Source organism: Spea bombifrons, chromosome 11, assembly GCF_027358695.1.
Source record: "Spea bombifrons isolate aSpeBom1 chromosome 11, aSpeBom1.2.pri, whole genome shotgun sequence".
In the NCBI taxonomy this organism is placed as follows: Eukaryota; Metazoa; Chordata; class Amphibia; order Anura; family Pelobatidae; genus Spea; species Spea bombifrons.
The window spans coordinates 33,400,869-33,417,861 of record NC_071097.1 but is presented as its reverse complement, the minus strand read 5'-3'; the positions used below and the strand labels follow the sequence as shown (position 1 = coordinate 33,417,861).

Genomic DNA, 16,993 nt, shown 5'->3' with positions numbered 1-16,993 from the left:
AAATGTCGGTCAAGAGGCAATGGCGCCATCCAACTCCCTGCGGGTCAACGCGGTACAGATTTGTGGGATTTATCAACTTCTATGGAAAGTTTATTAACTGATTCTCTAAGCTTATTTTACCCATCACAATGTGTCTGTGATGACCTAAAAAATAGGTTTACTATTTACTATCCCGATTCTACCTGATCCCACAAAACCGTTTTTTGCTGAAGTCGACACATCTGGGACCGATGCAGGGGCCATCTTATCACAATGAAAAGGGGAATGTGAGAAACGGCATCTTTGTTCTCCAAAAGCCTCGTTTTCCAGCAGAGGCCAATTATACTGCGGGTGACAGGGAGCCGTTAGCCATCAAAATGGGCTACTTTATCCCCACCATGGGGCTTCCTACTCCTGCTGAAACAGTGGAACTATTCATCAAAGACATATTCTGTTTCTACCATGAACCATTCCAGGGGCATACCTAGAGTACCTATTTGGCACCCGGGGCAATCCTGTATGTGGCACCCCCCCACACAAAAAAAAATTCATGTTGACAAGAATATTTATTTCACAAATTTGTAAACTGCATGTCAACTGAAAAAAACACAAGAAAACTGAGAAAATAAATAATTAATACATTAAATAAGTTTAAATAAATAACATTTACCGAACCGATATGGTACAGCATAACTCCTATCACTGTGTACTGTGCCAGACATTGATGGTAGTGCAGCATAACTCATATCACTAGACACTAAGCCAGACATTGAAATGGTAGGCCTCTGTCCCTAAAACAGCCTGAGCAATACTTACCCTGCTATGTTTAGTAGAGTTTGGGTATAATAATTCATTACATCATTCATCTCCCTCTATGGCCAACTATCATCCAACACACTGCATATCTCCCAGCTTCCTGCTATTACTCAGGTTTCACAGGTCACAGATCATATTTGTCTATTGAATCAAGGGTTTACCGTTTACAAGAAACGCTATTAAAAGCTCAACAGCATATAATGAACAAGCTGACTGGCGACACACATCATCCCCTCTGTACAAAGTAGGGGACCAGTGTGGGGTTATCCTCTGCGCATGCCAAGCTGCCTTGTCCTACCAAAAAACTGGTACCCACGTTTTATGGAACATTTCCCATCACCAAGATTATCAACCCTGTGATGGTTTCTCTTCCGTTCCCCTCTACCTGCAGCGTTCATCCCACTTTTTATGTCTCTCTCCTTCCTACGCGTCCCTCTCCCATCGTGATCAACGACACCGAAGAAACTTGAAGTCCTTGACTCTCGCATACGACGAGGGCAGTTGGAGTTCTTGGTGCACTGGAGGACGAGTAAATACCTGCAACACTATAAAAGCCCTTATTAATTGCACCCTTGTGCTTACGCCTCCATTTAGGGGTTCCTGTTTACCTACTACCGCAGACCACCTGGAGGGGGTTCCTGGCGAGAGGCAGCACCGCTGGCTTCAATGCCCCTTCACCGACCCTGTCTGGCCCACGGGTTTGCACCCTGCGAGTGTCAGAAGACACACAAAAAGGTGCTTGGATTGTTCTCAATTCCCTCCACCAGGGGAACTAAGTTCCAATTGTGTCTGATTCATGTCAGTCTGTTGCTGCAAATAATTTAGTTACATAGTTACATAGTACATAAGGTTGAAAAAAAGACCTAAAGCCCATCAAGTTCAACCCTTCTACTCGACCTTCCTACTCTTGATCCAAAAAAATCTCAAAGACCTTTTATGTTTTATTTCTGTTTTTTTACACGTTCTGTCTCTGATTGGCTCCAGAATTATTGTATCCTTTTTTTCGTATTTTCATATTTTCATTCCTTCAGTGTTCAATGTTCTGTCTCGTTCACATGATTTATTATTATCTGTACCTTAACAGGTTCCTGCCCTATTCCTCATGACTCACCCTGCCCTCTCGCCTCCTTCCATGATCACTCCCTTTTGGCTTTTTTTTTCTAACATGCACTTCCTGATCTGACACTCGACAGAAAGAGAGAGCGAGAGAGACTTAGGGAGAAACTGAGCGAGAGTGAGCGAAGGAGAGGAGTGACGGTATGAGGTAGACAGAGAGAAAACAGACAAGACATCAAGAAAACATAGAGAGAAAGAAAAAAAAAATCAGAGAGAGAAGAATCACGAAGAAAGGGATCGGGGATATTGAGAAAGAAGAGGAAACTCTGAGTATGAAAAAGACAGCGCCTTCTTTAAAAAGAAATGTCTGGGACAGTCGGACCCTGAAATAAAACAGACCATGAGGAGACTACTGCTGGTGGTGAGTGAGGGGTTAAGGTTTTTTCCCCGTGGGGTGAATGTCCCGGGCACCCTTCCCGTGGAATGTGTAAAATTCCGTGGATCTGGTACTAAAACTCTAATACAGACCGATCGTTCTTATAATTTGGCACCAACATCGCCAGCAGTATATATATGTATCTAGAGAGGGAGAGAGGGGGAGAGACAGAGAGAGAGAGAGAGAGAGAGACAGCGAGAGACAGAGAGAGAGAGGGAGAGGGAGAGAGAGAGAGAGGGGGAGAGACAGCGAGAGACAGAGAGAGAGAGAGGGAGAGAGAGAGAGAGAGAGAGGGAGAGAGAGAGAGAGAGAGAGGGAGAGACAGCGAGAGAGAGGGGCGTGAATGGAGAACATTGTGAAGGCACCTGGGCCAGCCAGGTACTCCCAGCAGAAGGCAGGTACAGAGCAGCGCGTGACTGCGGCGAGATGCTCTGCATGTTTTGGGCATAATATTCTGCAGTTGTTGCACGCACCGTGAGAATTGGGAAACTTCTTGTAACAGGAAACTGCTTCTTTGTGTGCTTGCCTTGGAGTGTAAAACAGGGAGACACGAATGTATTGGGGTCACGTTATGTCACCCCGCGGTGAAACGAAGGGACAGTGTGCGAGCAGCCGGGGAGAAAGCCGCAGGAGCGGTGACAAGTGGGGTGGTGTATATGTGTTTGTGTATATGTATGTGTGCAAGGACGTGTACTTGTATGTGTGTGTGCGTGGATTTGTACTTGTAAGTGTGTGTGCATGGATTTGTACGTGTATGTGTGTGTGCGTGGATTTGTACTTGTAAGTGTGTGTGCGTGGATTTGTACTTGTAAGTGTGTGTGCATGGATTTGTACGTGTATGTGTGTGTGCATGGATTTGTACTTGTATGTGTGTGTGCGTGGATTTGTACTTGTATGTGTGTGTGCATGGATTTGTACTTGTATGTGTGTGCATGGATTTGTACGTGTATGTGTATGCATGGATTTGTACTTGTATGTGTGTGTGCATGGATTTGTACTTGTATGTGTGTGTGCGTGGATTTGTACTTGTATGTGTGTGTGCATGGATTTGTACTTGTATGTGTGTGCATGGATTTGTACGTGTATGTGTATGCATGGATTTGTACTTGTATGTGAGTGTGCATGGATTTGCACGTATGTGTGAGTACGTTTGTGAGAATGAATGCGTATGTGAGTGTTAGTGAGTATGAGTAAGTGTGTGTAATTTGTGTAAGTGTGTTTACATATGTGTGCCAAAGTGTATGCTAGAATGGAGGGGGGGGGCTGGGGCAATTTTCATACCAGGGCCCTGTGATTTCTTATTATGCCCCTGGCTCTTCTGGATGAAACATCCCACAGAAACTCCCCCACATCTTGTGGAAAGCCTTCCCAGAAGAGTGGGCAGCTGCAGAGGGGGTTATATTAATGTCTGTGTATTTAGAATGTGATGGTGTTGGTGTGATGGTCAGGTGTCCCAATACTTTTGTCCATATAGTGTATGTCTATCCCATGCATGTTTAAATTCCTTCACTGTGTTAGCCTCTACCTCTTGTGCTGGGAGGCTGATCCACTCATCTACCACCCTCTCAGATAAGTAAGACTTCCTTGCATTGCATATAGAACAGAGCTCTATAGGATATACCGGTTCTATGTAGTCAAGAAAGACTGAGATATCTCAATATGTCCAAGTTTGGAGGGGGGGGGCATTCAAATACGGAAATACAGAAAGGGATTTAAGAAAGTACAGGAGGGAAGTTTATTTCAAAGGAGGAGAAATGCTAGAAAAAGAGGCAAGAATCTAAAACTGGAGGGCCAGCGGCTTAGATGGAATGTATGGAAGTTTTACGTTACTGAGAGGGTGGTAGATAAGTGGAACAGCCTTCCAGCAGAAGTGGTAGATGTTAATACAAGGAATGTAAACACGCATGGGATAGACATACGGCTCCTGAATCTAAGACGAGACCAACGACTGATTAAGGTTTGAGTCTTTACAGCAGGAGAAACGGGCAGACTAGACGGGGGCCCAATGGGGCCGGTCTGTTGGCAGGTTCAATCTCTCTGTGTTATAGAGAGCTACAATGTATGCAAACTTAGGGAAAGGAGCATTTAATGCCCGGAGCTCGGGGTAGAATATGGAGAGCTCTGCGTTATAAGTGTCGGCAGGAGGCTGAGCGGAGAGCCCCCCGTGACCCCCGCCACTTCCTGTTACGGCTCGGCCCCCGTAGAAAGAGCCGCTTGTGCTGCTTCAGCCTTCCAGGAAACAGCCGCTCTGACGGGAACGTTTGCCCCTGGCTGGGTCCGCTTGTGCAATGCTCTGCGTGCGCTGCTTGCTACACGTTAACCCTTCATGAGCTGGACTGATCCTCCTTAAAAGGGAACTCCCCCTGTTTCGCCATATTTACAAAGTGAATAAAGTAATGCTTTCTTAACGCTTTCACTAAAACCCACATAAACAGCGACTTGTGACTTACCCGCGTGCTACACGCGTGTGCTCACCTACCCGTGATCTTCTGGTGTCAGTGAGGCTGGCTCTCATTGTGTCACAAGCGTCAGGGTTATGCGTAAATATGGATCCCGCCAACGGCGTCCGGCGCCCCAAACACCGGTCACGTAATGCCAAAAAAGGCCGCAATACTCTGTATAGAAGGCCGTAACCGCTTCAGTTCTGAAAAATGGAGGTTTTATAAGTTCACGTTATATGAGGTGTGTTTATGGGACGGATACTCTGTATTAGGGTTATATGAGCAGCGTTCTGGTGACATATACTCTGTATTAGGTTATATGAGCAGTGTTCTGGTGACATATACTCTGTATTAGGTTATACGAGCAGTGTTCTGGTGACGTATACTCTGTATTAGGGTTATATGAGCAGCGTTCTGGTGACGGATACTCTGTATTAGGTTACATGAGCAGCGTTCTGGTGACATATACTCTGTATTAGGTTATACGAGCAGCGTTCTGGTGATGGATACTCTGTATAAGTTATATGAGCAGCGTTCTGGTGATGGATACTCTGTATTGGGTTATATGAGCAGCGTTCTGGTGATGGATACTCTGTATTAGGTTATATGAGCAGCGTTCTGGTGACATATACTCTGTATTAGGGTTATATGAGCAGCGTTCTGGTGATGGATACTCTGTATTAGGTTATACGAGCAGCGTTCTGGTGACATATACTCTGTATTAGGTTATATGAGCAGCGTTCTGGTGACATATACTCTGTATTAGGTTATATGAGCAGCGTTCTGGTGACATCTACTCTGTATTAGGGTTATATGAGCAGCGTTCTGGTGACGGATACTCTGTATTAGGGTTTTATGAGCAGCGTTCTGGTGACATATACTCTGTATTAGGTTATATGAGCAGCGTTCTGGTGACATATACTCTGTATTAGGTTATATGAGCAGCGTTCTGGTGACATATACTCTGTATTAGGATATATGAGCAGCATTCTGGTGACGTATACTCTGTATTAGGTTATATGAGCAGCATTCTGGTGACGTATACTCTGTATTAGGGTTATATGAGCAGCGTTCTGGTGACATACTCTGTATTAGGGTTATATGAGCAGCGTTCTGGTGACGTATTCTCTGTATTAGGGTTATATGAGCAGCGTTCTGGTGACGTATACTCTGTATTAGGGTTATATGAGCAGCGTTCTGGTGACATATACTCTGTATTAGGGTTATATGAGCAGCGTTCTGGTGACGTATACTCTGTATTAGGTTATATGAGCAGCGTTCTGGTGACGGATACTCTGTATTAGGTTATATGAGCAGCGTTCTGGTGACGGATACTCTGTATTAGGGTTATATGAGCAGCGTTCTGGTGACATATACTCTGTATTAGGGTTATATGAGCAGCATTCTGAATATATGAATTATTTACTGGAGGTATGTACTCTGTATTATGGTGAGACGTGGGGGGTGTACTCATTAGAGTTACCGTATATGGAATAATCTGGGGTTTAAAGTGTTTTGGGGGATATACCCTGTATTAGGACGGTATGTCGTGTATTGTATGTGGAGTGTTTTATTAGGTACGACCTTTCCTCGTCTTGATTACGTTGTCTTTTTCTTCACAGGTTTTATTATCTGGCCCCTTTTTCAGTTCGTGTCTTAATCTGAGTATCCCCCTGCAAGCCGCGCTGCTGGTGCGGGGAGAGCCCGTGGGCTTCGGCAGAGCGAAACGCGCCGTGGAAGGAGAAGACACGGAGCCGCCGTGCCCCGGAGACGAGTACCGGCACCCTGATTTAGGCCACTGCTGCAAGAAGTGTCTAAGTGGTGAGTGACACCATGACGGATGACATAAATAGGGGGTCTATTCACAAACGCTGGTATTAGTTGAGATGGATAACACGGGTTTATTCACAAAAGGTAGAGGAGGCAGGAGAGTTTTGGTTTGAAAGGCTGAGCTGACCCTGTATAACGCCTACTGCAGTGGTGGAGGACTCTATAAAAATATAGTTCAAAATATTGAACTATACATCACACAGGGCCAAAGCGAAGGGAAGTCGTGGAACCCACAGCTGTCTTGCAAGCTATCCCCCCCTTGAGAATACACCTTAAGAGTGTCAGCTTGACAAAAACAACTTGACTCCTCAGGAGAGCGTGAGTTGACCCAGAACTCAACGGCCAACGAGACTCATCAAAACAGGCCAACCCAACAAGATAACCAAGCAGACGGCCTCGCTGATCAGCTTCATGGGAGGTGAAATCCCAACAACTCGGCAGCAACTTCATCAAACTGGATGTCCGACCTTCTGGAAGGAGCTCTCGCCGATACATAAAAGGATACTTTGTCACCGTTTTCATAAAACCATTCCAAGCGCACGCCGTATGTTGGTTTATGCCATATGATGACATGGCTGGCATTGTACCCGAGTGCTGCTAAAGAGTAACCCAACACTCATTAGCATTTAACACACTCTGAGTGGGCATCTGGTAGATAGAACAGGGCAGCCTGGGATATTAAACACAGACACTCAGTGGCCTTTTGTGTTTGAGTGGAAACAATGATCCTTCTTCCACTTTCGCCCTCATACTCTGCCTACAGCCCTGTCAATGATTATAGGACCCAAACAGCTATATTTGATTAAAGTGACCTCGTCAAGCTGCGGCTGCCACGTTTCTAGCTGACTCGGTTCTCTTCGTCTCTCTAGTAATTTCCCTTTCCAATTCTTAGTCGTTCTGCACGTTTAGAATACCCTGTTACATTTATTATTCCAGCCTATTTTCATATTTTATGAATATCCACCCATTTACGTGTCGTCCGGCTTTTGGATCTATTTTTAATTCTGCTTTATCGTGAGCGATATTACTTATAATTACTCCCACTCCGTGATGACTGCTATCTTCGACGTGTCGTAACGTGAGATTTCATTGCCCAACGCCACTAATTATTATCATCTGATTTCTAATTTGTGTATTTGGAAATGATGCGGACGCGGCTATTCGACTTCCGCCGTAGAGCAGCGATGGCCGAAAGGAACGGAGACCGGAATTTCCCAAGAATGGAGATTTCCCGCATGCACAGAATTCTAGTATTGTCGTAGAATTACACGTCTTCCTACGTGTTGTGTATTTTGTTTATGGATGTGGTTCCCACGAGACTCTGACTTGTTCTTTGACCGATGGGTCCTGTGTTGATTCTCGGATATTGTATCTTTTTACTTTCACATAAAATGGCCCGCCTCTCCATTTTGGAACTGGTCTCCTCTGCTCGTTCCTCTCCACCCCATTCAAAGCTTCCTCTTTAGCCTCGATTGCCAAAGAGTAACATTTCTTCCTATTGAACAAACCAGATATTTCGCGTTTCCTCTTGAAGTTCTGGAGCTGACCACAATCTTAACATTTCCTGTAAGCCACTGTTCTCCATGAGGCTGATTTGTTGGCCGAGACCTTGGGTTGTAGTCAAGCAGCTCCATTTGGACTGTGGCCAAGATATGAAACAGTTGGCTCTGTCTTAAAAAGCAGCGTTGTGCCTGCTGTGTAAGGTATTTGCTTGGGTTAAACGGATTAGGGTTCGCACTTGAGCTTTAATGTTAAGTAGCTTCTTATAGAGTAAACTTCCCAAATCGTGTATTCATGTCATGCAACGTGACTCAACTTCGATTTGTAGTGGAAAATGTCGTAACTCGCACGTGAAAGCGGGCTCCAAATACCCGTGGATTGTCCTTACGTGAGTGTTAGACTAAGCTGTGCTTCCTGCCACCAAAGGAACAGCAATTATTAAATTCTTTGGAAGTTTAATTTAATGAAAGGGCTTGTAGTTTCAGCGTTGTGGGGCTTGGCTTGCCAAATGGCCCAGTAATACGGCGGTCCGAGACCTAGCTGTCCCAATGTGTATTAATCAGTCTTATCCACAACACATTTTCATCAAAGGAAAAGCATAGAAAATGGAGCATAGAAAGGATCTAGTCAGCATGTAAATCCTTGTGATGCTAGGCCCCCGGTGGGCACATGTGGAACTGCAACCAGAAAACAAAGAAGCTTCAGATTGTGCCCCAAAGTGTTTCAATGAGAAAAACCAGTTGTTCCCTTGTCCACCAAGAAAGTTCTTCTCTGACGGGATCCCAGACTTTGGGTTACCCTCACTTTGGGGCTTTGGAAGGTGGGCAAAGCCGTCTATCCAACGAGGTGGTATTAATCGCAAGTAGGTTGGGAAGGTGGAGGGGAGGAAGGAGTCGGATGAGGGTGGAGGCCCATATTAATCTTGTTCCAGGAGCGAGGTATTCAACTCTGACTCATAGACCTTCCTGCCAAATGCACAGAGCGTCCGTGTATACCGACACTGCACACTTTTTATAAAATGCCTTTTCCAGGAGGAATTCGTTGTCTTTTTCTGTATATAATAGAGAGCATTTACATATAAAATAAATACGAATGTAATTTAAATGCAGACGGATGTTGATCTTGAGATAAGAGGCAGATACTTTCACGATTCTAATAGCAGAATTACCGGCAGGCGTCGTGTATGAATCGCTTACTGTGAACATCTTGCCGGTCACATAAATTTGATCGAATAACAGGGGGGAAAAAAATGACACCTTGGAAATGTAGGTCAAAGACAGAAAGTGACAGATAAAATAGATTAACTAGAGCTACGCACATGCGCAGTACTTATGCGAATATATTGTTTTTTGCACACAACTTTTAAATAAAACTTAAAGTGTTGCAACTGCAGGCTGGCACGCCAAGGACACGCCAATGACACGGAATTCTACAACGACTGACAAATCACAATATTATCTGTGCGATACTTTTTGGGAATATAAAGGGCATCTGATGATTTGCGAGTCAATATTTAGGAGCAAAGTAGTGCCATTTGGAATAAGAATAGAAATACAAAAAAATGTTTTAAAGCATTTGCTATTGTTTTTTGAATAACAGAACTTTGTTCGTCTTGATCGGGAATCACTCCTAGGCGCCATTTTAACAATACAGAATTTTAAGTAGCCTCGGTGTAGAAATGGCTCCACCATCTGTATAAAAACATCTGTGTTTCAGCTGATGATTTTGTTCTTAATTTTGACCCATCTGTCATTGAAGGGTCTTCGATAAAAAAAAAACCTTAAAAACTGCATATGTGAGCAGTATATTCTGGTTGATGATGCAACTCAACTGCAATTTACTTAAACACCTAAGTACCTCTACAGAGAGATTTATTAATATAAGGATTTAATATCTGGCCATTTCAATATCCTGATTTGCATAAAACCCAAATGGTTAAAGCCTGTATGGACACCTTACACTAGTCCAGGTTTTTTAAGGGCCAATCCTCATTTTTGAGCACTATCCCAAGTAGCTGCCCCTCTGCCCCAGTTTTGGGTATCATGGACTGACCCAGGGAGCTCTAAAATTAATGGAGCGCCATTGTAGCTCCAACTTGGCCACCTTATGATGTTCTACAGATGAACGCCGGGCCGTGGCTCTTCAGGCCCGGTGGACGAGTGATCGCACCGCCTGCCCTACCGACGTCCTGACCCCACACACTTACCGCCTCCCGCTACACCCCCAAACACAGGTATCCCTATTTAGACACCAGAAATGTCGGGGGTGGGGGGGGTATATGACGTAAAATAGAGGTGAACCTCAAAGCACAGATCAAATCTAACGTTTCCTCAGAAATTCCCAGATGTTTGGGATTTAGCTATAACAACCGGCAGGACCTCGGGCTTCACAGAGCCGGGAGTCTGAACCCCACCCGAGATGCCGTCGCTCTATTCGCACCAACTACAAATACGTCAGGTGACGGCAGCCTAAACGCTAAACCCGTGAGACAGGTCGGGTTTTCTTTCCGTGGGAGTGTTCTTTTGTACTTTACAGAAAAACCTCCCGTGGGCGCGCCGGAGCCTGTGGAACTGTTGCGAAAACTTTAAATCTCTGCTCGTTGATGTCTCAATACGTGCGAGGGCTGTATTTACCTCCAGAAATGTCATTAACATACATGGCTGCCTAAACTCTATGTAAAAATGTCCTCGGGGCAGAAAGTCACGTTTTCTGCCCTTGTTTAACCCCTTAATGACAAAGCCTGTACATGTACGGGCTCAAAATGCATTATTTTATTTTTTTTATTTTTTTTTATTTATGAAAAATATGAACATATACAAACATTTAAGGCTTGACATATAAGAGGAATACATACAAAGATAAATATAGTATAAAAAAATTGCATACAAAGATAAATATAGTAAATATAGTAAAAAATATAGTAAAAAAAATGCATTATTTTCAATTATTTTCATTGTCCTTAAGGGGTTAAATATGGATGAAAACGTTCACCTTCCTCTACTAAATACCATATGATTTAAAGATATGTTTACTAGTAAATAGAAATATTACGCTATATAATACAATACATTATAGAAAAGTTTCCTTGTAGCTCTGTGGTTCGGTATTCACTTACAGCGCGTTTATTGACTTTTAATATTTCATTCTGTTTTCAGGTTTTAGGAGAATTACCCATTGCCCAGAACAGGGGATAATCACAAAATGCGCCCCCTGCCCCAATGGCCAATTTATTGATTTGCCCAACTATTCCAGGGGATGTCTCATGTGCACTCAGTGTATCCCATGTAAGTATCCACTCACTTTTATAGCAAGTACTCATCATTCTAAGTAAAATATTTTGGGTTGAATGTACGAAAATGCAAGAAAGTGCACGTAGAATTCCCTATGTTGTTTATAATAGTGTTAGAGGTATATTGCTAAACACACAAACCTGAAGCTCCTCTGGGGAGTGGCTTCACTTTGGGGCAGGTCTAGTGGCGCATAGGGGCGGTCCTAGGCATGCGCCAAAGCAGGGCTAGTTCCAAACAGCCTTTTAAGGCAAGGAAGTGGTCTGGAAGCATGAAAAAGTGGGCATGGAGTTGAAGAAATGTGCGTGGGGAGAGTGGACATGGCCACATGTAGCTCTGTTCCAGAGAAACCACAGATTGGCCCTGAGACTCGAGGAAGCTGAGCTTCATCCGGAGACTCCAGGTCAACTCCACAGAGTTTTCAGGTATTCTGACATAATCTAAAATAAACTTACATTTTTAACCGGAATTAAAATGGTAAACTTTCTTTTCTTCTAAATGCTAAAAATCTATTGCACTTTTTTTATGTGCACTGAATATTAGCCCAGGCAGTATACATAATAATCAATAAAAATTCTTATATTTCTATTTAAGGTTAATGTTAAAGTCCACAAACCCGATCGGAATTGTTTTTCCATTTTTTTTTCTTTTTCTGTGACGGTTACAGCATGCGCTCACGCTAACCCCTGTTTCATTTCCCTTTTTAGTCGTCGACTGTGTGTACGCGGTGAGATTGATACGTTGTTACTCTCGCTTTCTTTTGGTATTTCACGGGATCTCTCCCTCTCTTCCAGCTCTCGGACAAATCATTCTGTCGAACTGTACGCGCGAAAGGGACACTGTGTGCGGATGTCCTCCTGGTCAGTTCAAGATCATAGTGGGCAGCAGCTTCCGATGCGAAAATTGCAGTCAGTGTGGCAATGGAGATGTGTTAATCCCGTGTAAGTATGACCTCTTTCCGTGTGTAGATTTTAGTGCCAGCCGAGTATACTGTCTATTCCACCTCCTGTACACGGTGCTCATTAAAAGGGGGAAAAATATACATTAAAATGCTTATGAAGTACTTCAATGTCCACTCATCCATGGAGACGCTGCTTGGGTCAGTAGACTGACCCTGTGAGAATACACGCTATCCTCATTGACTTACTGTATGTATATGTATCAAGCATATTAATACTGCCCTCACTCACAGAGTGTACTTCCCTCACTCACAGAGTGTACTTCCCTCACTCATGTGCATTTGAACACAGAAAAGGTACATCTCACCAGGCAGGTAGCCACTCTAATGCCTGTGAGACAGATGGACACCCTGGCACAGGAAGCACCCCCCTGCTTGCTCTGCAGACAGGAAGTAACCGTGGAACGAACCAAGAGAGACAGGGGGAGGTGAAATCTGTTCTCCTCAATCTTACCCAAGTTTCCCTGTAGCTCCTCTGCCTTGGAAACACAGAGGTCAGCCAGGGCATTAACATTATATATATGGGAAAAGGGGCGGATATGGATGGGCATGTGATGGTAACCCCCCCAATCGTGCTCATCTCGATACCCTTGGACGATAATGTGATATTATCTTTTGACATGTTTCTTGCAGGCAAAGAAAGCAATGATACTGTATGCACATGTCACCATGACTACTTTCTCGACCACTCCAAACGGACATGTGAGAAATGTGGGCTGTAAGTATAACTCGAAAACCAGCACTAACGCAGCATCGTGTACCCCGCTGAAATTCCATGCCAAGATCCATATATATATATATATATATATGCCGTCCATATCTGCTGGAGGCATACCAGTGCCTGCGCAGACTTGTAACTTAAATTCCAGGCAGGATATATAGAATGAGTAACGCTTGTGATTTTTTAACCCCTGACATGCTATGACTACAAGAACTAAGCAGCGTACCTGACTGTCACAGTATTATTATACCATGTTCAGAAAGAGGGGGTTAAAAGTTGTAAAAAAATATCTGTATTTACAATTACTCCGGAGAAGTAGAAAAGTGTTGGTGGTTTACGATCATGCGCTAGTCCAACTGGTTCTAATCGGCTGGACAAATATTAGCCTTAACACTTTTGCCTAAAATAATTTGTTTCATTTGTTACATTAATTATATGAATGTCATATATTGTTCCGTATTCTAATGGACACGTTTCGTTCTAGATGTAAAAGCGAAGAGTGTCGAAAGCGCTGCCCCCCAGTAGAACGTATAAAATCTCCAGAGCCAGGTAAATAAACATATTTTACATCATTAAACCATTATCAAAAAAAAACTGTAAAAAAAAAAAGAGTAATGCCACATATGGGTATAGCAACAAAATAACTTTTCCAACCCAAAGTATGTATTGGGTCCATACATTGAAGTGCAAGTAAACTCGACTATTCTTATTATTTACTTTACCTGATTATCCAAGGACGGGACTTGCTTCAGTATCCCTAATATAAATTATTGCTATTATGGTTCATTTATTGAGTGTACATTATTGAACTGAACTATTTTAATGCCTGTAGTTTCAGAAGATACTGTCTGGAAGTACGTGGTTCCTCCGGTAGGCCTACTCGTTATAATAGTTTTTGCCGTTGCCTGCTACATTTACAAGAGACGCTCTCCGCCAAAAGATGTATCAGGTAAGTAGAAGACAACTTTTTAAGAAAAAAAACACAAATGGAAGAGAGGTCAGTGCTGGGGAAAGCTCAACCACAACGTTGTCGCTTACACTGTGACTTGGTATATTAGGGTTTGGTGGGCATTGAGAATAGAGCAGTATTTAGAATGAGCGTTGAGAATGTGGGACGTTTCTTCATGCCATGAAATCATGTCTCTCGGGTTGGTGTTTGTTGGGAATTCACAGACGGTATCGTGTCAACTGGATATGCATTGATTGCCTATGTCTTGAACAGCCCTCATCTTTACAGCTGGGATAAACTGGAGTTCCACGGAAAAGCTTATGGGTTTTGTCTACTTTTCAGGAACCATTCTGCAATTTGTAGAATGGGACTCTACCCATCTTCTCTCCACATCTAGACAAACGTACATCTTGACATACTGGATCCTTACAGCATGTGGAAAAATGCATATGATCAATTGTTTGCCTGTTTTAAGCTGATTCTGGCACTGGTGCATCCTTTAGAGTCTTTAAAAGAAACATTGTATCCAACCTTTGTTGACATAAGTATGTCCGCCATGGGTGAAGATTGCCTCTGTGAGCAACCCTTTGCAGAAAGGGCAAAGGGGGTCCCCCTTTCAATGATGTGAAATGCTAGTTGTCTATTAGGCTAGTGTGCCGCCGGCATAGATGGGTCAACCTTGAACCTAGTCACCATTGGGAGCCACCAAGAAAATAACCAACATTGTTTTATTGAAAGGCAAGGGATACAGTTGGCTTTACTGATCCAGAGAACGTGGCATGGGGGTCCTTTTTGATTTTTGAATCAAGCTATTATTTTTTCTCTTGCAGCATCAACGGCTCAGGAAGCTAAACTGGTGAGTAACAACTTTCTGTATCATTTCAAAAGCTTCTGCAGGAGGTGGAATCCTCTGATTGCTTGTTCTGTGTCCATTTCCTACACCTTCTACAATTTAAGCATGTTTGTTGGACTTAAATAAGACACATTTCCCTAGCCTTCATCCAATACTAGTCTAATACCCCTCTTGAAAGTAGCTAGGGCTTGACCACATAAACCAGACACATTCCTGCTCCTTCCTTGACAATATTTAAACGTGTAAAAAAAACATTAACAGATTTGTCAGACCACGACGCCAGAAGACCCAACTGCTTTCGCTGGTACCCTGATCCATACTCGACAAATCATGGGAATAGACGTGGCAAATAATTGCCAAGCCCTCCCGTTACCGGACATCACAACAGAACCAAGAGCTCAGCAGTTCCAAAGTAAGTGAAAAATCTGCTTTTAACACGGAATGCAAGTAAATTTGGAATGTAGAATATTCCTACGGCAATGTTATTGTTGCAGAGGGATACTTTTAGATTAAGTACAAGAGGTTGGACATCCAAACATGGCTGCTTGTAGTGATTACGGAAATGTAAAGTAACATAAAATATCAGGACCCTGCTTAGTGGAGCTGGCCTACAGTATGTTTTGTTCATCTCTGGACAGTGTGTACTTTTTTTTTCTAATTATGGATGTTTTCTGTGCCTTTCTTAGAGCCGGAAGACCTTTATACCCTCATTGACATCATCCCGGTGTCTCGCTGGAGGGAATTTGTCAGACGCTTGGGACTCAGCGACAATGACATCGAGAAATCCGAGGAAGAGAATAGACGTTTTCGAGAAGCTCAGTATGACATGCTCATCACCTGGAGGAACCGCGCTGGGCCGTCTGGGGCCACTAAAGACGAAGTGAGCAGAGTGTTAAAGGACATGGAGTTGGGTGGGTGTCTAGAAAGATTTCTGGAGTGCCAATAAGATGCTGACTGAGATACTCTGAAACCTATTGTTAACTAACACAAACATTTCAGCCGTAATGCCCAAAACACTGAACATCTTTATTTCCCAAAGATTCTGGAGCCTCAGTTCATAATAAAGTATCGATGGATTTTTGTCGGTTCCTAGTGTTGGAACAGCTGGAATTTTCTCTTCTGAAGAATTACCAATAAGAGAATAATCTGTTCTTAGTCAACTGGAGAACCATTACATTGCAACGATCGACAGTCTAACCCTCTTCTAAGGATGAGCGGAACGCATGAGTTACTCCTGGCTTGTTACAAACAGCACTGCATTTGTTAATATCATCATCAATAAACAATTATTGGTGGTAAATATATACCACTGGAGAGAAGCTGCTTAGTCATATTCCTGGTAGTGAATAGGAAAGTATCAGATAAGAAGTAAGAGCTTACTTGTTTATCCTTATGTTTTAGGGGCTTTCCCCCTGTATTGAAGCAGCTGATTTTGTTTACTTAAACATAAACATTATCCCACATGCTGTAAATATCATGACGCACGTGATTTGACTGGACCCATGAAAAAAATACAGTTTATTCAGAGAATGCTTCCACAAGGTGGCAAGTGGCATTTCCACTAGGGTGACCGCCATACCTAGGAACGCTCCAGGTTTGGCCCTGAGAACACGGGAGAAGTGCTGCTTCTCTGGGTCAACACTCGAATCCTCTGGGTCAAGGGAGCGGTCCTGACATGCCCCATTCCACGCCTATTTCCCCTTTAAATGGGGGTGTTTCCCATGATGTCAGCAGGGCCACCCACTGATGTCAGTGGGCGGTCCTGGCTTCATCCTGCAAGGGTAGCCCACAAGTTCCCAGGTATGATGACCACGTTGGCCATGTTTTCCAGGACATTTTGTTAAACGGTTACTAAACGAAACATATCATTTTTGTAGTTCATTTTTTTGTAACCGCTGGTGCGGCGTGTGAGGAATTCATGCGGTGTAAATAATAGGGCTATTTTGTAAATGATGCCATATTTACTTGTCTTTAATTAACATACAATGGAATTACATTAATTGTGAAATGTCTGCTTTATTTATATTGCTTTATTACAAAGAAAAGGTCCAGTCATCCAGTTGCTTTAGTCATATATGGGATGTATAAAATCACAGAAGGGAATCTGTTTATTATAAGGTGACCTGATTTCTAAAATAAAATCCAGGGATTTTTTTTTAAATTGGCA

General features: G+C 43.2%; 1 protein-coding gene across 1 annotated transcript; it reads left to right on the top strand.

The window, feature by feature from the left end:
• Positions 1 to 1,944: 1,944 nt before the first annotated feature.
• On the top strand, positions 1,945 to 16,130 carry TNFRSF1A (TNF receptor superfamily member 1A). The gene is made up of 11 exons (XM_053449999.1): positions 1,945 to 2,272; positions 6,351 to 6,549; positions 11,214 to 11,342; positions 12,140 to 12,286; positions 12,937 to 13,021; positions 13,509 to 13,573; positions 13,857 to 13,977; positions 14,406 to 14,548; positions 14,804 to 14,829; positions 15,088 to 15,238; positions 15,513 to 16,130. Exons 1-11 carry the CDS (start codon positions 2,252 to 2,254, stop codon positions 15,770 to 15,772), a joined length of 1,347 nt encoding a protein of 448 aa, XP_053305974.1. The 5' UTR covers positions 1,945 to 2,251; the 3' UTR covers positions 15,773 to 16,130.
• Positions 16,131 to 16,993: the final 863 nt, after the last annotated feature.

Excerpts from the sequence above, each read along its gene's own strand:
- TNFRSF1A (XM_053449999.1), top strand. The coding sequence starts at position 2,252 with ATGAGGAGACTACTGCTGGTG. Across the intron at positions 6,550-11,213 it reads CTGCAAGAAGTGTCTAAGTG|GTTTTAGGAGAATTACCCAT; the intron begins GTGAGTGACACC and ends TTCTGTTTTCAG. Across the intron at positions 15,239-15,512 it reads AAGAGCTCAGCAGTTCCAAA|AGCCGGAAGACCTTTATACC; the intron begins GTAAGTGAAAAA and ends TGCCTTTCTTAG.